This window comes from Oratosquilla oratoria, chromosome 12 (genome assembly GCF_046742065.1).
Source record: "Oratosquilla oratoria isolate Oo_2021 chromosome 12, ASM4674206v1, whole genome shotgun sequence".
In the NCBI taxonomy this organism is placed as follows: Eukaryota; Metazoa; Arthropoda; class Malacostraca; order Stomatopoda; family Squillidae; genus Oratosquilla; species Oratosquilla oratoria.
The window spans coordinates 54246837-54270614 of NC_134788.1; the positions used below are offsets into that span (position 1 = coordinate 54246837).

The 23778-nt window shown below is 39.8% G+C and overlaps 2 protein-coding genes across 6 annotated transcripts in view; both read right to left on the minus strand.

Annotated features, from left to right (window-relative positions):
* Positions 1-3697: 3697 nt before the first annotated feature.
* On the minus strand, positions 3698-8669 carry LOC143030399 (uncharacterized). Its single transcript, XM_076193548.1, has 2 exons — positions 7837-8669; positions 3698-3875 (listed from the first exon to the last, which is right to left on the minus strand). The coding sequence occupies exons 1-2, from the start codon at positions 8667-8669 to the stop codon at positions 3698-3700; spliced, it is 1011 nt and encodes a 336-aa protein (XP_076049663.1).
* A 7088-nt stretch (positions 8670-15757) lies between these two features.
* Positions 15758-23778, minus strand: part of LOC143031791 (E3 SUMO-protein ligase ZBED1-like) — a 28323-nt gene continuing 20302 nt past the window's right edge. For 4 of the 5 annotated variants that reach the window (XM_076196065.1, XM_076196066.1, XM_076196068.1 and 1 more), the window contains exons 3-4: positions 22886-23219; positions 15759-22730 (exon numbers count right to left, since the gene is read on the minus strand). In XM_076196065.1, the coding sequence (XP_076052180.1) occupies positions 20819-22730; positions 22886-23202 (2229 nt within the window). In that variant the 5' untranslated portion in view covers positions 23203-23219 and the 3' untranslated portion in view covers positions 15759-20818. Of the gene's footprint in view, positions 22731-22885; positions 23220-23778 lie in introns of all 5 variants that reach the window. The other variant, XM_076196064.1, reaches the window with a different exon arrangement.

The following is a 23778-nucleotide window of genomic DNA, read 5'->3' on the forward strand; positions in this document are numbered from 1 at the left end:
TACTTTCCGTTTTACTATGGTGTAAAGACAGCTTGTTATCTATGAGCCAGCCCTAGGCTGAACACAGTTCAACACTCAGGGCCTCCTCTACTTCAACTGGGTTCCCTGCGCGAGACAATTAGTGCGGAATCATCTGCATAGAGCAGTAACTTCAGTTCACCGCACCTGCCATGTCGTCGATATACACCAGGAACAGAAGTGGTCCCAGAATTGAACCTTGTGGTACACCACAAGTTATCTCTCACCTGAGCAGGCTCTATTTACCTGTACAAGCTATTTGCGACCTGTAAGGTAGGACTTGAACCAGCCAATATTTGCCACTCCTAATGCCTGATTTTTCATCAATAGAATATCATGGTCCACTGTGTCAAATGCCTTTTGTAGACCCAACAAAACTAAACCTGTGTGGTTACCTCTGTCGCATTCCTGTTTTGTAAAATCGTAAAGGTATTTTAAGCTGGTGTCTGTTGAGTAATTCGTTCTAAAACCAGATTGCATGGCGTAAAGTAGATTACGTCTCCTGAGGTAGGTATCTAACTGGTTGTATACAACATGTTCCAAAACTTTAGAAATAATACCTAGAATTGAAATAGCCCTGTAGTTACCTGTTTCAGTTTTTGCGTTTTTCTTGTAAAGAGGTGTTACCTGGGCCCTTTTCATGTCGCTTGGGATAAATCCTGAACTGATAGACAGATCTATCATGTGGGTTATTGGAGGAGTTATAATTGTGGCTCCATCCTTAACAAACCTCGCAGGAATATCATCTAACCCTGCAGCCTTATTGGTACTTATGTTAGCCAGTAATTTAAACACTTCTTCGTGGGTGGTCGTACGTAGTTGGAAACACTTCGTGAACTTGTCTTTATAGTACTCCTGAACATACCCCGGCCCAAACTTCCCAGAACACGTTGGGAGGGATTTTACTAGTTTAGTGGCTATGGTTGTGAAAAAGGAGTTGAAGTGGTTGGTTACGGTGTTCTTATCAGAGTTAAGCTCGCTGTTTTTCACGAGTCCAATCCTGTCTGCTTTGTTACTGGGCTTAGTGTGAGCTTGTAGGTTCTTCAGAGTTTGCCAAAGCTTCTTTGGATCGTGTTTGTTCTGGCTAACCATGTTAGTACAATAATCAGCTTTGGCTTTTTCCTTCCAATATTTCACCTGATTCCCATAAGCCATTATAGTCCTCCTGTTTTCTACTTTTCCTAAATCTTGCAATAAATCGGTCTCTGTCTCTAATCAAACCATGTACTTCGTATGTCATCCATGGTTCCGTCCTCTGTTTTATTCGAATCTCTTTGAGAGGCGCTACTCTCTCAATAATAGTAAGAAATGTGTACTCAAAATTAGACCAAGCCTCATAAACATCAGAACAACTTAGTACTAGCGACCAGTCTGTCCTACCCAGTTCAACAAAATGTTCCCGTGAGTAATGCTTCATAGAACGAAGCTTCAGTGTTGTGCTTATTGTAAGTCTTCCTAGCTTTTCTGGTACAATATATGAGCTTGTGGTCACTAAGACCATAAACATAAGCACCAGCCTGCGTTATCTTATTACAATCGGATACCAGGATAAGGTCTATGATGGACCTGGAAGTGCCTGTTATTCTAGTAGGCTCAACCAGTTGTATCAGGCCATGAGATTTTACTAAGTCCCTCATTGCCTTAACAAGGTTATTGTTTGTACTTGCCAGATTCGTATTAAAATTACCTAGGATAACTATTTCTTGGCGATGCATATTGACTAGATTGAAACAAAGTTTCTAATGTGCTAAAGAAAGACATCTGTTTCGGTGGTCTGTAACAGACCCCACATAAGATGGGCACTCGTTACCCATAAGGTCTGTACGGGGGTTGAATGCTATATCATTGCGACTGAAAGTACATACCCCTCCTTCTATCATTACACACAACACTATAACCCGGTATCGCAATTTCTGAGTCGGAGATGGTACTGTCTAGCCAGGTTTCGGTGACACCGATGACTGCTGCCCCGGTGCGCCGCGCTAGTAGATGGAACCCGTCTATCTTTGGTAGAAGGCTTCTAGCATCCAAGAGCACGAAGTGGAGGCCTCGCTTGTTGAAGCAGTTGAGGTCATCCCTGGCATTTGACTGGGTCGGCACAGCGATCGGGGTTAACAGGTGTAGGGTCAACCTCACCATCAGACATGGGGGGCCTGGTAGTTCTTTGATTGTACCCCCATTGCAAGTGAAGTGGAAAATATCCTCATTCACCAAGGCGGCATTGTAGGTTTCGAGAGAAATTCCACAACACTTGATATAAGTCCACTCCCTACAGGAGTTGCAGCTGATGGCTCTACTGTTGAGGCGTACTCCTTTTAGACAGCTCACACATGGGTGTTTTGGGACTCTCGTTGCAACTGGGCCTGGACAGGGATGTATATCACCACAGAGAAGGAGGGAGTCCCTGGGTACCAGAAGCTTGGAAGTGTTGATTTTTCTCTTCGGTGTTATATAAGAACTTCCTCTTTGTCTACCTAATCGAACCTGACGGCACTTTCTGACTTATTGAGGCAGGCAGGAGAAGGAACTGGCACAGAGCATGGTGGTTAAAAGAGATCTTTGAGATTTTGTCTCTCACCAAAATGTTAAAGAGCGGAGGGTAACCAGGAATGCCCACTTGCGGCTACTTTGATCAGCATGACCGCTCCCAGCAGAGCTAAAAGCATACCGGTCATCCCTGACGCCATGTTGTCAATTTTCACGAGTATGCACTATTCACGGCAGGATACAAAGCACCGATTGCAAACTCTTGAACAGGAGACACTTAGAAACACGCGTGCTCGCAACAACTTCGGCCCTACTTGATATTTAGACAAATCATTTAAGATCACTTTTCTGTACCAGATTTATACTTTCCGCTCTTTCCACGAAGAACAATAATGTCAGGGTGATTAAAAGTTCGGGAGAGAAATCGGAAAGAGATTACGAAGGAGGAAAGAGCAGGGATGAGGAGGAGAAGAAGGAGAGGGTGGAGAAGACATGGACGATGGGAGTGCAGGGATGAGGAGAGAGCGAGGAGGAGGAAGCTTGGGAGGGGGGGGGGGTTGCTGTAGAGACCTCAGTCGTCCATAGCCGTTTACTCGTCGTGCGAGGTAGGTCTGGGGGGAGGGGGGAAAAGTAGGTTGGTTTATGACCCTTAAACACTGGCACCCTTGTTCAAATTGTAAACAAGCACGGGTCCGTAGCACTGGTTCGGGCGTTTCGATTCTTCATTTCAATTTTTTCCTAATTGTAGCTACCATTGGCTCAGCTAGTCACTGCAACTGATTAAGACTCTAAGATTGATTTGTCATTTCGGCCATCTTGACTCTTCTGCTTCTCTTCCCGCCAAACTACAATGACGACGCGTCACAGCGCCCAAGGCACAAGTGACCTTCATTGCGTGGGCGCGCGAAGCTAGAACAGGTGAAGGTGGTCACTCCTCCCCAAATATCAATAACATTGGCCACCAGACCACGAACCTACCTGGCGCACCGGCATGTGGTCGGTCGGTGTAAAGAAAGGAGGAAAAAAAAAAAAAAAAAAAAAAAAAATAGAGGTTGTTGCATTGTTTTTTTTTCCCCAACAACTCTATGTATTCTAAAAATGGGTACATTTTCAGTTTTATGCGGTAAAAGTCTGCGAAACTTGCATTAAAAGTTCTCAAGACATTATAGATGCTTTTTAACCTAAGTAATGTTCAGTAGTTTACTAGTTGCTTATCCTCTGGTTGAGGGATATCACCGAAGTCTTTTTTAACCTTAGCCAAACAGGATACAGATGTAAAAGCGAGTGGTGGTATTCTGAGAGACTGACGGTGCTTCCACCGGTCTCGAGTGTCGCAGGTCAAAACTGCTGACCTTGCATTCTTGACAAAGCTGCCAGAGTATTATTGATATTACATTTGTACACTTTACGTCATTATCCAAAACATATATATCAATTACATTTTGTCAATAAAGGGGTATGGTTGTGTTTGGTGTTGAATCATGCCTCTAAGTGTTTCTTTATTTTAGGCATCTGCCTTGATCATGTGTTCATCATGAGCTCATTTCATAATAGGAGAGTTTTTCCTGCACAGGTAGTGCAATATAGTTCAGTTCGAAGCTTTAAGAATCATTTAGATAAACACCTAAGCAAGATGCTGTAATGATTATAATTTATTTTATATTGTTTTTGTTTTGTTATCATTTGTCTGTCTGATTTTCATTTATTAGTTACATGTTAATTTATTATTATTTACTATTTACCGGTTTGTTTATTTAACTATACCTATGCATTTATTTATGTATCTTATTTGTTATTTACATTATTAGTTTTTATTTATTATTTTATTATTATTATGATTTTTCCGCATCCGACCTAGATATGGACCAAAAGGTATCCTGTCGGCATGCTCCGCCTTTGCAATCCTTTTCTCGTGCCTGAACACGTAATGGTGATGCGTGAGTGTTGCCTTATATGGTTATATATGGCTTCTTTCCCTTCCGAAAGGTGACTTCCGTCACCTGATATAAAATGAAATGGAAGGGAATGGCTATATATATATATATATATATATATATATATATATATATATATATATATATATATATGATGTTTATATATATATGTGTGTGTGTGTGTGTATGCTAATAAGAACACTGGTACGTGTGTTCACTTATGCAAAGTAGACCACTTGGAAAAAGAAACTAACGAAGCAGAGCACTTTCGTACATTACATCTTCAGTGCACTGAATATGTAATATACGAAAGCGCTCTGCTTCGTTAGTTTCTTTTTTCAAGTGGTCTACTTTGCATATATATATATATATATATATATATATATATATATATATATATATATAAATATATATATATGCAGCATCTGTAGATACTTATGCGAAGTTCGTGTGTTGACGGAAGTGGGAATGTGAATCTGCTTAAAAGATGGGATTGAAATGGAAGTATCATAACATGAGACACCGTTCACAAAGGCATGGTTGGATCAATAATAGAAATCACAAACGTTATCGGGGGTAATGACACTTTTTTTTTTAATTATTATTATTATTATTACGCCAAAATTATATTGCCCGTCTCTAGCTAGTTACCACTGAACTCACAATGTTATTGTTAGGTCCCTGTAAATCCAGGGTGGAAAGATGTTGGTCTCATGTTTGTAAGAAAATAGTATTCTTTTGTCACTTCGTATCTCTATTCTGCGAGATTCACTATTCATATGACCGTAAGTCACTTTATATCTCTTTTCTGTGAGATCCGTATATACATCAATATCACTCAAGTTTGCTTATGTAATGACTTGGATCACATTTAACCCATTCAACTCCGATGACAAGATGTCTTGTCATTTGGTCAAATAAAACAAAAAATCATAAAACACCAAAATGTTTGATCAAACACCAGAAAAATATGACGTCAGTCCTCGCTTCGCTGCGAGCGAAGCGAGGATTGACGTCATATTTTTCTGGTGTTTGATCAAACATTTTGGTGTTTTATGATTTTTTGTTTTATTTGACCAAATGACAAGACATCTTGTCATCGGAGTTTAATGGGTTAATAACCTACCATCCCTTGGTGAAATGCCCATTAAGGAAAAAAAAATATCAATGGATTAGATACACGTGTATATACATAGATAAACTTTTTGAAGTATAATAGGGAGTAAAGTGTAATGTACTGGTCTATAAACATACAACAGATGATATAAGTACGCATCACAAAGGAATACATAAAATGATATGCTGGCAAACAATCTCGGAGGAGGGTGGCTATACATGTCCATGGCAATGGAAGGTCTGCTTCACCCATGTTATTCAAGAAGGCAAGGCCAGAAAGGAGGACAGCCTTGAAGCTCAGGATAGTGAGAGCAGATATCGGGTACATGAGGAAGGAGTGACTATCGGAGGTTCCTGATGATGGCCAAGGTAGAGATTAGTATCTCCGTAGAAGATTTGGCATGAATCTGCAATGGAGACTGTCCCTTAGATCTTGCATTGTACCGCCGTGGAAGGGTAGTCTTTATAAATAACCGAGACTAAAGTGGTGCTTAGAAAGAATACGAAGCGTTCCTTATTGATATGGATATGGTGGAGGTCGTCCTCAGTTGAATTCTTGAAATGGCATCTCTATATCGTAGTGTTATCAGAGTCTGTGATTTGGGACAGGCAGGATGGTTTGGTAATGTGGTGGAAACGGAATAGAAAGGTGGGACATACGTAGTAATACAGTACAGCGGATTTGCATTGGAGGAATTCCGAGTTCTGGATGTGTGATAGCCATTGCCTGTCTACGGATTAGATTATGGTGGTAGGTAGGAGGTTGGGTGAGATGGTTGTGCAATTAAAGGGGTAGGGGAAGGTGTAGACATTGGAACCAAGGAATTTCTTTTCAGAGTCTAGGCAGTGGTTCCCAAACTAGGGGGGCGTGCCCCCCTAGAGAGGCGTGAGGAGGATACAAGGGGGGGGGGGCGTGAAGTCATCTGCCAAAAAATATTGGTTTGATTAGAATAATAAAATCATTCAAAGAACAAATATCTACCATTACATACATGCAAAGTATAATTATAGCAGTCACTCCAACCCTTTTTCTATTAAGTTATTAACAAAAATATAAATAATAATAATAATGATAACCACAATAAAGTGTCTTTCCGAAAATGTTCACCATCGAGAAAGCTTCAATGTACACTGCCCTAAAATAGAGAAGGATGCGTTACATACAGAAAAATCAATTGACAACTACATTTCATACAGAGCGGACAAAGGAACCAGAATTTATGGAGGTGTCGTGATATATTTAAGGAAGTATGTATGAAATTCTTTCTCACGAGCTACTAAAGAACAAATACAATCAAAACTACTACTACACGCTATGAACAATTTCATCCTGGCTCAGATAACAAAACCAACCCATTCAACTATATATTTACAGTAACAAATTACAACAAGGGTGTACACTCCAGACCATTTTGCACAATGCAAAGGTAAACAGAACTGTATCCGTCATCTCACTTTCTAACATTCTCAACTGTTTTTGGTCATTACAAGAACATTCGTGGACCTAATGGAACAATCAAGACTTTAATTACAAAAATGCAATTGCACAATAGGCCAATCAAAGATAACTTAAATAACTACACAAGTGTGACTACGCCAACTTACTTTTACAACTGTGTGACTACTCATCAACCAAAATGTTTTACAGCAATGGGTTAATACTTAACAGCTGAACGTACTAACATACAGAAAAGTGGGTCATCACGCAACTTATGAGATAAACATTTTGTGAGGAAGTGTAATTCATTGCGTGACATTTAAAACGAGTTCTTCATGAAAAAGCTGAACAGGCTTCTTTCCTGTGTGGTTCACCAAGTGATGTCTAAGACTTTTTTCAGAGAAAGCTGTATGGCACAGGTCATGGTTGGAGTGAACTTCCATTGTGGATCACCACGTGTCGTTTGAGAAAACTCTTTTTCGAGAAAGCTGCATCACATAGGTCACATTTGAAAAGTTTCTCTCCAGTGTGTGCCATGGCGTGGTATTTGAGATCACTCTTTTGTGAGAAAGCTGCATCGCACAGATCACACTTGAAAGGCTTCTCTCCAGTGTGGGTCATCACGTAATACCTAAGACCACCTTTTCTTGAGAAAGTTGCATCACACAGATCACATTTGAAAGTCTTCTCTCCAGTGTGAGCCATTACGTGATATTTGAGAGAACTCTTTAGTGAAAAAGCCGCATCACATCATCGCAAAGGTCACACTTAAAAGGCTTTTCTCCGGTGTGGGTCATCATGTGATTTTTGAGATTACTCTTTCGTGAGAAAGCTGCATCACACAGGTCACACGTGAAAGTCTTATCTCCGGTGGCTGCATCGCACAGGTCACTCTTGAAAGGCTTTTCTCCATTGTGCGTCATCGCGTGATGTTTGAGAGCATTCCTTCGTGAGAAAGCTTCATCGCAAAGGTCACACTTAAAAGGCTTTTCTCCGGTGTGGGTCATCATGTGATTTTTGAGAACACCTTTCCTTGAGAAAGTTGCATCGCACAGACCACACTTGAAAGGCTTCTCTCCAGTGTGGGTCATGTGATATTTGACAGAAATCTTTTGTGAGAAAGCTGCATCGCACATGTCACACTTGAAAGGCTTCTCTCCAGTGTGTGTCATAAAGTGTTGATTGAGAGCACCCTTTCTTGAGAATGCTGCATCGCAGAGATCACACTTGAAAGACTTCTCTCCAGTGTGGGTCTTTACGTGACATTTGAGAAGATTCTTTCTCGAGAAAGTGGCATCGCACAGATCACACTTGAAAGGCTTCTCACTATTGTGGTTCATCATGTGATATTTGAGAACACTCTTTGATGAGAGAGCTGCATCGCAAAGGTCACACTTGAAAGGCTTCTCTCCAGTATGGGTCATCACATGAGACCTGAGAGACTTCTTTGTTGAGAGAGATTTATCACAAAGCTCACATTTGAAAGGCTTCTCTCCAGTGTGGGTCATCACGTGATATTTGAGGGTACTCTTTTGTGAGAAAGATGCATTGCATAGATCACACTTGAAAGGCCTCTCTCCAGTGTGTGTCATCACATGTTTTTTAAGACTATACTTTCTTGGGAAAGCTACATCACACAGGTTACATTTGAAAGGCTTTTCTCCAGCATGGGCCATCACGTGATATTTGAGAGCACTCGTTGAGAGAGCTGCGTCGCACATATAACACTTGAAAGGTTCCTCTTCGGTGTGGTTCGTAACGTGATATTTGATAGTATTCTTTCATGAGAAAGCTGTATCACATGGGCCACATTAGAACAGTTTCTCTCCAGTGTGGGTCATCACGTGATATTTGAGAGGACCCTTTCCTTTGAAAGCTGCATTGCACAGGTCACACTTGAAAGGCTTCTCTCCAGTGTGGGTCATGTGTTAAGATAATTCTTTCATGAGAAAGCTGCATCACACAGATCACTTTCGAAATGTGTCTCTCCAGTGTGGGTCATCGCATGATATTCAAGATGTCTTGTATGATTTGGGTGCAGCAGACTCCAGACAAGATTCTCTTTGTGTTATGAACATACAGTATATTCGGATACCCTTTTCAAGAAAATATTGATTACCCCTAGACCTGAAAGAAAATATTTAAGTTCGACATCTAACTTTTTGAGACCATGTAATAGGAGTAACACAGAGGTATACAAATACAATGGGGCATTAACCAAAATACAGTGGGGAACAAATAACTCGCATTAAAGAAGCTTTGTAGTATTTAGTGACCTGCTGCAACTGGCTGGATTGTGTTTTTTTTTAATAGATATCTCGAGTGATTGGTCATAAAGTTAAGGGCCTGTTAGCTATTGTTAATCACTCTCCATCAACCCCAGACTTATTAGAGGCAAAGAGAAGAAACGAAAAGAACTAGATGCAGTGCTAGTACAGTGGAAATAATAATAATAATGTTTTATGTGACTGAGTTGGTGTAATTGAAGAGCGCATGCTATTTTCGGGATGACTTCATGAAGCTATGATTGTTTTTGCAGTTATGCAGTGGGCTTTGAATAATCTGGGCTTGATGCAGATTCAAGGTTCGATTCAAATGTTCGTTTTGAAACACAGTCTTACCATTGACATTTTGGTACATTCTTTGTACTGCTAGAAATAGTGGTAAATCAATCTAAAATTTATCCATTTTATCTGTTCAAGATTACTGTCTATGATATGGAAACTTGCTCGATTTATTGATCACTAGCCGCGAAAGCATGGTAACTGATGTAGAAGTCGGTGAATCTGTTGCAAATAGCGATCACAATTTAGTCAGATTCAAACTCCTAAACAATTTTAGAATAGATACTTGTGCTTCTAAAATACCCGATTTCAGTAAAGCTCAGTTCATAGAACTACGTCAGGAGCTTCAGCTTACAGATTGGGAGGCAAAATTAAACGAAAGGCCTGTAGATCAGATGTGGGAAATATTTCAAAATACGCTCACTAAGATGATTCAAACTTACATTCCTTTTAAGGACAGACGTCCCCCAAATCAGGCTCGCCCAAAGTGGCTCGACAAAGAAACTGAAAAAAGTATTGCTAAAAAGAGACAGGCTTATAAGAAATATAAGTGCTCGGGTGCATCTAATGACTATGAAAGTTATGTATCAATACAGAGAGATTTAAAAAAGACAATAAGAAAAAGAAAACGACAATACGAAATGAACATCGCTGATAAATCCAAAGAGAATCCCAAAGAATTCTATAGTTACATTAGAGATAAAAAGGTTGTTAGGAATCACATTGGTCCACTATTATCTGCTGACGGTCAACTTGAATATTCAAATGAAGGAATGTGTAATATCTTAAACAATTATTTTAGCTCGGTATTCGTAAACGAAACACCTCAAAGTGAATTCCAAACTGAAACCTGTGAAAAGTCTAAGGTAAACTTACTCACTACGGTAAATATAACAAAAGAAAAAATTAAAAGGTGTATAGACAAACTCAAAGTTAATAAAACACCAGGGCCTGACGGTTGGCATCCAAGAATCTTAAAGGAAATGAAAAATGAGATTGTTGTTCCATTAGAAATTATTTTCAAGAAATCCATCATATCCGGAGATGTCCCAAGAGAATGGAAGCTAGCTAACGTTACTCCCATATTCAAAAAAGGTGACAAAAAGAAACCAAATAACTATAGGCCTATAAGTTTGACTTCGATCGTAGGAAAAATAATGGAAACTATCATCAGAGATGATATCGAACATCATTTAGAAAGTAACCGTTTGATAAATGATAGCCAGCATGGTTTCAGACGGAAACGTTCTTGCGTGACTAACTTACTCGAATTCTACAACACAGTTATCTCGAATTATGACAAAAGAAACAATATAGATTTAATATATCTAGACTTTGCAAAAGCTTTTGATACCGTCCCACACGAAAGACTACTTACTAAATTAGCTTTGCATGGAATAAGTGGTAGCCTATTAGGTTGGACTAGTAATTGGTTGAAAGGTCGAAAACAGAGAGTTGTTTTAAATGGAAAAACTTCTGGATGGAAAAGTGTTGCAAGTGGAGTTCCTCAGGGTTCCGTTCTTGGGCCACTTCTATTCATAGTATATATAAATGATATAGACCATGGACTAAAATCTACTGTTTCCAAATTTGCTGATGATACAAAACTGTGCGGAGTGGCAAATGATCACTCAAACCAATTAGATATTCAAGAAGATTTAGATCAATTACAGCAATGGTCTGAAAAGTGGCTAATGAAATTTAACACAAGTAAATGCAAGGTAATGCACATAGGTAAAAATAACAGTAAGTACGATTACAAGTTATTTGGAAATTCGTTAACAAAAGTGGATAGTGAAAAAGATCTCGGCGTAATTATCAGTAACGACCTCAAATCATCCAAGCAGTGTATTTCAGCCTCTGAGAAAGCAAATAAGATTCTGGGATTGATTGCGCGATCTTTTGATTTCAAAAGTCCATCACTCATTAACAAGCTATATAAATCGTTAGTTCGTCCACATTTGGAATATGCTGTTTCCGTATGGTCACCGAATCTCATTAAAGACATTGACAGACTGGAAAAAGTACAACGGCGAGCCACAAAACTGATTCCAAATATCAAAAATAAATCATACGAAAATCGACTTAAGCACATGAATCTGTTTTCCCTAAAAAAGCGTAGACTCAGAGGTGACTTGATACAGGTCTTTAAGATTTTAAAGGCAATTGACAACATCAAAAGTGACCAAATTTTCACATTGAATGAGAATCAGACAAGAAACAATGGTCTCAAACTGTCCGGAAATAGATTCAATTTGGAAGTAGGTAGAAACAACTTTGCCAACCGTGTAGTTAATGAATGGAATAAACTTCCTGCACAGGTAGTGCAATGTAGTTCAGTTCGAAGCTTTAAGAATCATTTAGATAAATACCTAAGTAAGATGCTGTAATAATTATAATTTATGTTATATTATTTGTTTTTGTTTTGTTATAATTTGTCTGTCTGATTTATTATTAGTTATATGTCAATTTATAATCATTTACTATTTACCTTTTTGTTTGTTATTCAACTATACCTATGCATTTCTTTATGTATTTTATTTGTTATTTTTACATTATTATAGTTTTAATTTATTATTATTATTTTATTTATTTATTTTTTTTGCATCCGACCTAGATATGGATCAAAAGGTCTCCTGTCGGCATGCTCCGCCTTTGTAATCCTTTGTAAAATCCTTTGTAATCTATTAGGGGCTAATCTCGGTAGTTTGTCTATCGCTGAAAATGTTAAAAAGATTTTTTTTTTTTCTAATGGCATCGGGATCAGAAAACTTCAGTGTTCTAGTTACAGTCAACTCCCCATTAACGCGAGGGTTACGTTCCTAGAGATGTCGTGTTAATGGAAATCGTGTCAACGTAACATAATTTCTCCATAAGAATTAATGGTAATAGTGGGGGTTACATTCCTGGACAACGGGAAGGTTCATCTATTTGGGGATCTTATTACTAAAATTCCTAAACAAATACACTATTAATAAATTTGAAGGTTAAAGAAACAATAAAAACACACATTCTTACTATATTGTTATTTATTGTACAGTAAAATAATTTTTTTTTATGCATGTATTATGACGCATCACTACCATCACTCTCGCTTGCCGTGCTCCCGTCACCAACCTCACTCCCCTCTCCTTCCTCACCCCGCTCTGCCTCCTCACTCTGCGGTGCTCTCCCAACACACACTCATAAGTCAAATCACCCACCAAACGGGCTCAAACCAAAGCCCGTGGGAGCTTCACTCCCGAATTATACACACACACACACACACACACCTCCTCGCCTTGCCTCCTCACCTCCCTCTCCGTCCTCGCCTCGCCCTGCCTCCTCTTCTTTGACTGTCTTTTTTTGAAAGAAATGGTGGAGTTTCGTCTGCATCGTCTAATTCTTCTTTTGATCTAACACCATTATGTAACAGTTCAGCTCCGACATGACTTTTCTGGCCACTGTTGCACTTATGTTAATATTCGGATCTTTGGCTTCCAAGATATCCAGTCCTTCTCGTATAACTGAGAGTGCTCTTTCGAGATCACTTTTTGTCAAGACTCTCTCGGGCTCTGGGGTTCCTGATATAGGCCGAGATGCAGCTGCCTCCAACTCTGCATTCTGTATCGTCTGCATCTCTAACAGTTCTTCGTTAGTCAGCTCCACTGTGTGCGATTCTAGCAGTTCATCAGTGTCCTTCTGCTCAAGTTGGTCAAACCCGGCTTCCCTGGCCTTGTCAAGACTTTCCTTGTTAGCTTTAGAGATATTTTCTTGGATGTCAAAGCCGACAAAATCGTACACCAACTGAGGACACAGATGTTTCCAAATCCCGTTTAAGCATTTCCTTGGCACTTTCTCCCAAGATTCTTTAATGAGGCAGAGTGTCTTTGATGGTAAACTGCTTCCAATATTCCTTCATGGTCATCTTGTCTTTTTGTGTCCTCTCAACCATGTCAGTCGGGGTTGAACGTAGATAATACGACTTGAAGGTTTTAATAATTCCTTGGTCACATGGCTGCAGAATGAAAGTGGTGTTTGGCAGCAAGAAAGCAAGCTGGATGTTGTTGGAGAGATTTTCTATTGATGGGGGATGGCTGGGAGCATTATCCAAGATCAGGAGAATCTTGAATGGAATCTCTTCCTTCTCGCATTAATGTTCTAACTCTCTCTAATTTCCCAAAGTAGTCCTTGAATATGCTCCCCATCATCCATCCTTTTTTGTTGGAATACCAGTAGCAGGGTAGAAAGGTCTTGACATAGCCCTGTGAAGACACAAGAACAATCAAAATTAGTTTAGTGTGCTGTAAATTGTGAGTTGGTGACACGATTTTCTTTTTTGTTTTTGATGCACAAAAAAACGAGCATTTACAATCTTGGTAAAAAATATCAAAGCTTTCATGACTAATAATCAACATCCATACATACACACCTCCAATGCTTGTGGATTTTCTGAGTGGTAGACAAGGGCAGGTTTCAGTTTGCAGTCTCCCTCTGCATTGGTACCGAACAAGAGCGTAAGACGATCCTTGGAGGCCTTAAATCCAGGTGCAGTCATCTCCTCAACTGAGATATAGGTCTGGTTAGGCAGTTTTTTCCAATATAGACCTGTCTTATCTATATTAAAAATCTGCTTGGAAGTGTAGCCACCTTCCTCGATGATGGTCTTGAGGGTATCCGGATACGTTAGGCTGCTTCTATATCGGTAGATGCAGCTTCCCCAGTCATTTTGAGATTATGGAAGCCATATCGTTTCTTGAACCTGGAGAACCACCCAGAACTGGCATTGAAGGTCTTGGCTTTGTCTTTGTCTTCCTCATTCTCGTCTTGCACACTCTGGTAGAGACTTAAAGCTTTAGCTTGTATGATGACTATGCTGATAGGGACATTATGCTTGTTTTGGTTTTGGATCCATTGTGCCGATAACTTCTCCATCTCCATGGATCTTGCTCGGGAACATTGTGAAGAGGAGGCTAATGTACCAGCAACAGAACTGGCTCTGATCTTGTCAGCATTCGCCCTGATGGTCCGCAAAGTGCTCTCATTCAGTCCAGTAGCATGAACAATAACAGAAGTTCTTTCACCACGATCATAATGACCCAACACTTCTAACTTCTTTTCTATGGTCACAAGCTTTCTTGACCTCTTTGCTGCACTCTCCTTTGGGGTACCAGGACGCTTGGGTGCCATAGTACACGAATTTATGTAACACAAAACTTTGATAAAATTGTTTATGAGTTCCACACGCTGTGAGGGCTGGCTTCACACTGAGGATGAGAGGCAGAGAGCGGGAGCGCTGGAGTCAGAGCATCTCTCCCGTGCTCTGGTGGTGTGATATTCAACTCGCATAACATCGGACATTTCGTGTTATCAGAATATATATTAATAAATTTCAAGTCGTGTAAGATCAAAATCGCGTAATCTGTTTGCACCAGATTTACCAGATTCCAAGTCATATTATGTCATTATTTCTTTGTTGAAAGCTATGTAGTCAAACCTTCCTGTCACAGGAGCATTTTTGGTATTCCAACAAGGGGAAGAGTCTGTAAATGAGTTATATGCAGAACTAAAAAAAAAAACTAGCCAACAATTGTGCATTTGGATCACGGTTTGATTTCAGAGTGAGACACTAACTGTTTATGGCAGTGGAAAGTCAAGTGTATTTTCCAAAATTAGTAGCTTTTGATATAGATTTAAGGAACATGAAGTCAGTTAAAGTTGTGGAAAATTAACAATTTGGAAAAATCTTATATTAGTGAACCCCCTAGGTTTAATGGGAAAGAATTGAATATAGAGCAAGTAGTAAAGCCAAGACCAGGAAAACCTTAAGGTTCTGAATGATGGTGAGGAAGTTGATGATAAATTGTTACATACATACATATACCAAGGCTTTTTCCCCCTTACAAGGGAGGTAGCCAAAAAGGGAAAGGCATAAAAACACTCCCACCCATTTCATCCCTACATACACTCCACACCCCTCCCACCCTCCCTCTCATCTGAGCACCTCCTGGATGACGGGTCATCCCTGCACCCTGCCCACCGCCCTGGGTCAGAAGCAGTGTCGCAAGACACAGCACATCCACAGCAAGGCCGCTTCATTTAATCGGCGACCCCCCCTCTCCGTCCCCCCTTGCATATAAGGAGAGGACGGGGAGAAAATCCCTTCGGGCTGCGTCAAAATTTACTCACACATACTACCCCACCCCCACCCCCCTGCCCATTTCTCCTCATGCAATCACAACATCATCCATATACAACCATTCTCCACTCACCTCTGTCTTCCGTCCTCTCCCTTCCTTCCTCAACAGACATTCCCCTCTTCCCCAAAGCCCCCTTCACCCCATCCATCCACCTCATCCTAGGACGTCCCCTCATGTTCACTCCCTCCACATCTGCCTTCCATACCTCTTTTACTAGTCTTTCTTCACTCATTCTTTCCATGTGTCCAAACCATCCTAATATTCTTTCATCAACCCTATCTCCCAGCTCCTTTTTCACCCCTGTTCTCCTCCTCACCTCCTCATTTCTCACTCTATCCAGCCTAGTAACCCCCATCATACTTCTCAGACACCTCATCTCAAACACATTCAAACTCCTTCTCTCTTCTTCTCTTATGTTCCACGTTTCTGCCCCATACAGTGCTGTTGGCACAATCACTCCTTCATACAGTCTCCTCTTTGCATCCATTCCCAAATGTCTATTCCTCATTACACTCTTTAATCCACCAAGGCATTTACTCGCTTCTCTCAATCTACATTCTACCTCCACCTTCACTCCACCTTTTCCTGCTACACTTGCACCCAAGTATCTAAAACTATCCACTTCCTCCAGTCGCTCTCCCTTAATGTTCACTTCCAGTCTACTGCCACCTTCACCCCTTGTACATCTCATCACCTTACTTTTACCTACATTTATCTTTAGCTTTCTTCTATCACATACTCTCCCAAACTCTGCCACCAGCTTCCTCAATCCCTCCTCTGACCCTGCCACAAGCGCAGTGTCGTCCGCAAACAACAGCTGGCTCACCTCCCACTTTTCTCCATTTTCTTTAACCATCTCCAATCCCTGACCCACTACCCTAGCATTCACCTCTCGCACCACCCCATCCATGTATAAGTTGAACAGCCAGGGCGACATAACGCATCCTTGACAAAGTCCCACCTTTACCTCAAACCACTCACTCTCTCCATTTCTAATCCTGACACAAGCTCTACTACTCTCATAAAAACTCTTGACAGCTCCTAGAAGCTTTCCTCCTATCCCATAAATCTGCATAACCTCCCACAGTGCCTTTCTGTCTACCCTATCATAAGCCTTTTCCAGATCCATAAAAGCCCAAAAAAACATCCTTCCCCTTTCCTATAGCTTTCTCACATATCTGTCTTACCACAAAGATCTGATCTACACAACCTCTACCTGTCCTAAATCCACACTGTTCCTCACCAATTACTCCTTCTGTTCCTCTCCTAATCCTCTCAATTAAGATCCTCCCATAAGCCTTCCCTACTACACTTAACAGGCTAATCCCTCTGAAACTACTACATTCACACTTGTCCCCTTTTCCCTTGTAAAGAGGAACTATACAGGCACGTTGGTGTTCTTTGTCGCAATGAAGCTTATTTCAGATTAAAAAAAGTGGGTACAATAGTTGAATTTTAAAGATGAACCATGTCATAAAAGCCTTACTGCTTATGATAATAGATGATAGTTTCAGGCAAAGTAGTAGTTCAGGTTCAATATAATATTATGTTGTACAAACCTTTCATGTTTTTGATTCTCGTAACATAAATTTAGGTGGAAGTGACTTGATAAATAATATGGGTATTTATCTAGCTGGTATAGATAATCAATCTAGAGTTAAGAGAATGGATGAGGTAAAGGCATAGGGCATGATTTGTAACTACTGTGTAGCTACTGGTAAACCCATTTCATGTGTTTTGTCTAAATCATATCTTAAAAGTGATATGAAGCCAATTTTTTTTAAAACATGTATGATTCCACATACTTATAAGGGAATGGTTGAAGAACCCTTAATGAGATTGGTAGATGATTGTATGATAGAACTATTTCATATAGTGAATGAACTGTTCCCATTGTTCCTGTATTGCAAGAAAACAAGGTAGAAATGAGAATTTCTTGGGATAAGTTGTGAATAAAAATCTTTATTGTGAGAAAAATCCAATACCAAAAATTGAAAAATTATTTGTAGTAAAGATGTAATAGATTTCATATTTATTTGAATGAAATGAGAAGTAAATTTGATCTGACTTTTATTTATTCACTTATATTTTATCATTTTCCCACGAATAAACCAAGGAAGTAGAATTATAACTGAACACAGAAGCTTGAAAGGAAGTCCAATATTACAATTAAACCTACAAGATAATGTCCTTGTGAAATAATTTTAGTAGGCAACGTGACTGAAAATATAAGGCACTGCCATGAGAATATACAGTTTGGAGGTAATTAGTAAGTCAATTAAGTTCTGGTATGAGAATTTACAATTTAGAGGTATAACTGAATAATAAGATAAATGAGTAATGTGTATACATTGTGACGAATGTGGATAGGAGGTGATGGGAATACGGGCTGAGGGAAATATATATAGTTTCATTGGTGATGTTAAATTCAAAGTTTACAGGAAACCAACGAAAAAGAATGACTTCACTCATTACTACAGTGCACATGATAAGAGGACAAAGACTGGTGTGGTGAGGGAGATTCTTGAGAGCATTTCGTATTTGCAGTGACGAATTTTTAGCGGATGAAATTAAAATGATAAAAACGACTTTTGAAAGACTCAAATACCCCAAAGGATTACTTTGCACCCTGGAGGAGAAGGCCCGTAATATACTACGCAACAAAAAAGAAAAATCCAACACTAAGGATTGGGTGGTCCCAAATTCCATTCTAACGAGAGACCAGAATAAAAGAGCACCAAGCAGATGTTAGACACCACAGGGTTAGCAGTGCGATAGTAAACCATGTCGACGAATGACAAGAAAGGCAATGGATCACGGTTTCATCAACATCCATGAGGTCCTGGAGCTGCAGTGCCTACGTCGTGGGACCACCCCCCAACCCCAAGAGTTGGGGGCCAAACAGCAGCAACTACCCCTGGCCATCAGTGACTGCTTGGACAGACAGTCTAGGGAATGACAACAACAACAACATCCATGATAACATCAATAAGAAGACTGGGGATTTAATATGGGCAAAAGCATCAGCATGCTTTGTCGTCATGAACGATATACACAGAGCCCCTGACCCAGACGGACATTTCAGCCATGCGACGACCAATAAGCAGATAATTAAGCACCCGCTGCGATAACTTGTCACGCCGACAGATGACGTCGAGTGGGGGACCAACCTGACACATTGCCACATTCCCTTTTATGGCATATATACTGTATTGACCAACTTGACTTCAAAATCTATTCCTCTGAAGAAGCCACTCAGGCAAAACTAGTCAGGAACAAAATGATTTCCCTCAGCCCATGTTCCCTTTACCTCCTATCCACATAAATGAGTAAGCCAATTAAGCACTGGCATGGGAATGTGGGGGACATGATGCTGTAGTGTGATCCGCTGGCCATAATGAATATATATTATATATATATATACACACAATTAGATGACACATACACAGAACTCTCCCCTCTGTATCTTATTCCACAACTAGCTAGTGGGTAACCAGAGTCCGCAACTCTAACTATAAACCTAATTAATATGTTTTGTGTTGGGGATGCTTGGCATTCTACTTGGCAACCAACCTCTCGACCGGATTGCTCTACTTATAACACTTTTATCCCCCCAAATACTTCAACAGCAAAATTACTAAGGAGTACCATATAACAAACTATGATATTGCATTATCAACATATATCAGTGTACAGGACGAGAAAAGAAAGAACCGACCTGTTGACTGGTATTGCTGGGCAAATACTACTAATTTCAGTACCAGATTTACTGGTAAAAACAATGCCATTACCAGGATTACCAGTACTAGACTCGTGAGGCAGTAGTGACATCTCAAGTTCGAGTCGTCTTTATGACTTAAATCTTTAAAGAAATTTCATCCTACTATGGTGTGAAGTCACAACTCAAGTTCTGTAACGTCGTCACTATAAAAATCCTGCCTGCATCATGAACGGGTGAGGGAAGCACCAACCTACCCCACATGCCTACCGGTGCTATAGGCAATATGTAAAGGAAAAAAGTTTATATGTATATATATATATGTCTTTTCTGTTTGGTGACACGTGGAATTTTTCGATGAAACTTTCACAATTAATAAAGTTTCATATGCTGATTACAGAAATAACATTAATTTTTTGGAGAAGTTAAAGAAAGCGCAAAAAAAAAAACATTTTTTAATGGGAACTAGTTAACATGGTGCATGGCTTCTTCACATATCTAAAACTGAACAATAACTGGTGCTTCCTGGCGCCATAGGCAAGACAAAAAAAAAAATCTTCCAAGTGTAAGCTGTACATATATGTGACTGTCAGTGGCGGGACAGCGAGAGCGGTGAAGCATGTGCCGGTACAGTTAATGGTAAAAGCCTCTGGCTAGTACAGTGGTAACGCGCGGGCTTCGCATGGTGAAGGTCCGTGGATTGAGTCCCGTCCAGGCTTGCGAGTTTGAACTGTTTACTGGGCGGTTATTGCTGTGGTTTGGGCATCACAGTGGGGAGTCGGGTTCACCTGGCTGGCGTTCTGGAGAGCACTAGACATCTAGTGGTGTCGGAACTAAAACCAACGAACTTTAACTTTAACGTTAAAAGTGTTAGAGGGACAGTCTTAACGGTAAATATTTTACCAGCAACACTTAATGGTAAAAATTTTCCTAGACCTTTGTGGAACATACTCGCTTAATGGTAAAAATTTACTGGTAAATTAGCGAGACACTGGTCCCGTCAGTACCACCAAGCCGAGACACACTTACCGCTTGCTGGCTGCCGCCTTGCTGCTGCTAGTAGGTTACTCCTGCTCTCTACTCGGTACAAATATTTTCCACACCCAATAACTCAAAAAGTACTGAACAGAAATGGCTGAAAATATCAGACAATGTGGGTATTATGACAAGGAATAGATTGATCATATTTAGGGGGTTCTAGGTAAAAAGCCTTAGTTTGATAACCGTTATAGACGAAAGAAAAGAAAAAAAAAAAAAAACGGAGAATGAAAGAGCAGCACGTCACAGCCACGACACACACACACACAAGGATATATTAGATTTCATTGTCAGCATGTTTTTTATTTATTTCCTCAATTATTTTTTCATGCAAAATAATTCATATTCTTATTTAGAAACAGAAGCATATTGACATTTTCATCACTTAAGCAATTTCGTCTCTCTGAAATCAAATCACCTGTTTGCGAAAACACTTGTTCAGATGGCACAGATGTGGCTGGAATGCAAAGGTAATGTTTTGCCTTGTCCTGCAATAAAGGGAAGAGCTGTGAATGATTTTTCCACCAGTGTAGAGGATCTTCATGTCGGGCAATAATGCCTTCCTCTAGGTACCTCCTCATGTCCACATTTGGTCCACCACATGCTGGTTGTACTGCCTTCAGACACTCTTTCACCGTCTCATCATGTTCTTCCCACAAGTCGAGCTGTCTTTCTGGTTGTGTTGGTCTCTGATGTTTAGCTGCTTGTGTTGCTGGAGCTGGCACAAGCGCCTGGGAATCACTTTGTGCAAGCATTGAGTTTATAAGTTTGTCCTGCACGATAGTTATGCTCCCTTTATCAACGAAAGGAAGTTTCTTAAACCTCGGGTCTAACAATGTTCCCACTTCAAGAATAAAACTGCTCTCAAGTCCTGAAAATTTCCTATCTAATTGCACTCGCAACTCCAGACCCAAAGGAAAAGTTTCATAGAGCTCTCTTCTCTGTGCGTCCTTCTTTGAAAACATGCAACCTCGAAGGGCTCTGATCAGTGGAATGACTTTTGACAAACAAGTAATTTTTTCTGCCAAAAGTTCTTTAATCACCACATCAAAAGGTTCCAGGACACGGATGGCTTTGCTGAGACATTCTAAATCATCACTAGATAGGCACATGTTATTTCTACCTAACACACACAGAGTTAATGTCACTGCTTCCTGTTGCTCCTGGAACCTTTCAAACATATAGAATGTTGAGTTCCATCTCGTCTCCACGTCCATGATCAATTTTTTTCTCTCCCCTCCTTGTTGTACCTGCTGGGCACATAACTTGTCTGAAGCTTTAACACTATTGTGAAAGAATGACACAATCGCTTTCACCTTTTCTTGTACTTTCTTCACATCATTAGCGTTCTTCAGAGCATTTTGAACCACAAGATTCAGAGAGTGGGCGAAACATGGAAGATGTTTTACATTCATGGCTTCCACTGCTTTTACTATGTTGGAAGCATTATCTGTCACAATACAACACACTTTTTCTAGCAAGTCCCACTCCTCACATATTTCTTTGAGTGCATCTGCTATGTTTTCTGATGTGTGGTCAACCATTAGTCTTTTTGTAGCTAGTAGCTTCGATTTGAGTTCCCATTCAGGAGATATAAAATGAGCAGTTACACTTAGAAATGATTTAGTTTGCCTTGAGGTCCAAAGATCAGAAGTGAGAGCAACATAACTTGCCCCCTCCAACTCTTCTCGCACCTGTTGTTTTTGTTTTTTATAAAGAGAAGGAAAATGTGTTCGCATTAGCTCACTCCTACTTGGAAGCACATAACCAGGATCGATCACCTTGACAAACTCCTGAAAACCTTCATTTTCTACCAGGGATAGAGGTTGCATATCAGTCACTATCATTTTCAGTAGATGTGAATCAATGTTATTTTTCTTTTCTGACCCATCTGGACATGCTTGCCTCCCGGTGATAACACATTCCAGCATTTGTTCTTTTTGTACTTTATGTGGTGCCTTGTAGGATGGTCCAGGCAATGTTGGTGATTCAGATTCAGTGGACTGTGATGATTCAAGCAGTGGTGGCGAGTCAGGTGTCTCTATGTTTGTCAGATCAAAGTACTCGGTAGAATGTCTTGTTCTTAAATGCCCCAGTAGTCCCGATGTACTTCCTGTATAGGTGAAAGTACCTTTGCATATGGTACATGTAACTATGTTTGATCCTGTCTGCTCCATATATGTCCATACCAAACTTTTTCTCTTTCGTTTGGAGTACGTCGTAGAGACAGCTAGAACACTGCAACAAAGAAAAAAAAAAGAACATTGTAAGGAATCATTTACTATGAAAACCTTCATTTTCTACCAAGGATGGAGGTTGCATATTAGTCACTCATTTTCAGTATATGTGAATCAATGTTTTTTTTTTTTTTTGACCCATGTGGATATGCTTGCCTTCTGGTGATAACACATTCCAGCGTTTGTTGTTCTTGTACTTCACATGGTGCCGCTGATACCCTGCTGGATGATCCAGGCTGCGATGGTGACTCAGATTCAGCGGACTGTGACGATTCAAGCGGTAGTGGCAAATCAGATTCTATTGTCAGATCAAAGTACTCGTTAAGATGTTTTGTTTTTAAATGCCTTGATAGTCCCGTTGTACTTCCTGTAAAGCTGAAAGTACCTTGGCATATGGTACATGTAACTAAGTTGGATCCTGTCTGCTCCATATATGTCCATACCGAACTTTTTCTCTTTCGTTTGGAGTACATCGTAGAGACAGAGAACACTGCAAAAAGAAAAAAAAAAAAGAAAAAAAAAATCATAAGGAATTATTTACTATGTAGGCTATAATTATATTGCTCATTGAATTAATTTTCATTAATAAACTACAGAGCATCTACAATTACTTGAATTTTAAGAAAAGACATACATCACAACATTTAATGTATCTCTTATCAGAGTTGGGCAAGCGCTCAAGAGATAAAAAGAATTTGATCCACTCTCACTGAAGCACACATTCTCTTAATTCACCCAAATCAAGGCTCGCAAATATTAATTACTTGAGACTATGTGAATAATAATTACATGCATATCACAATCAAAACATGATTTTTTTATTAACTTTCATTAATAAATTACAGAGAGCAAGCACTCAAGAGCTCAAAAGAATTTGATCCACTCTCATTGAAGCACACGTTCACTTAATTCACCCCAATTAAGGCTCGCAAATATTAATTACTTGAGACTAGGTGAATAATAATTACATGCACATCACAAAACATGATTTTTTATTAATTTTCATTGATAAACTACAGTGAGCATCTACTATTACTTGAATTTTAAGA

Coding starts and splice junctions, on each gene's coding strand:
- LOC143030399 (XM_076193548.1), bottom strand. CDS start 8,669: ATGGCCCATGCTGGAGAAAAGCCTTTCAAATGTAACCTGTGTGATGTA. Junction 3,876..7,836: donor AAGACTTTCACGTGTGACCT/GTGTGATGCAGC, acceptor ATACTCTGGCAG/CTTTGTCAAGAATGCAAGGT.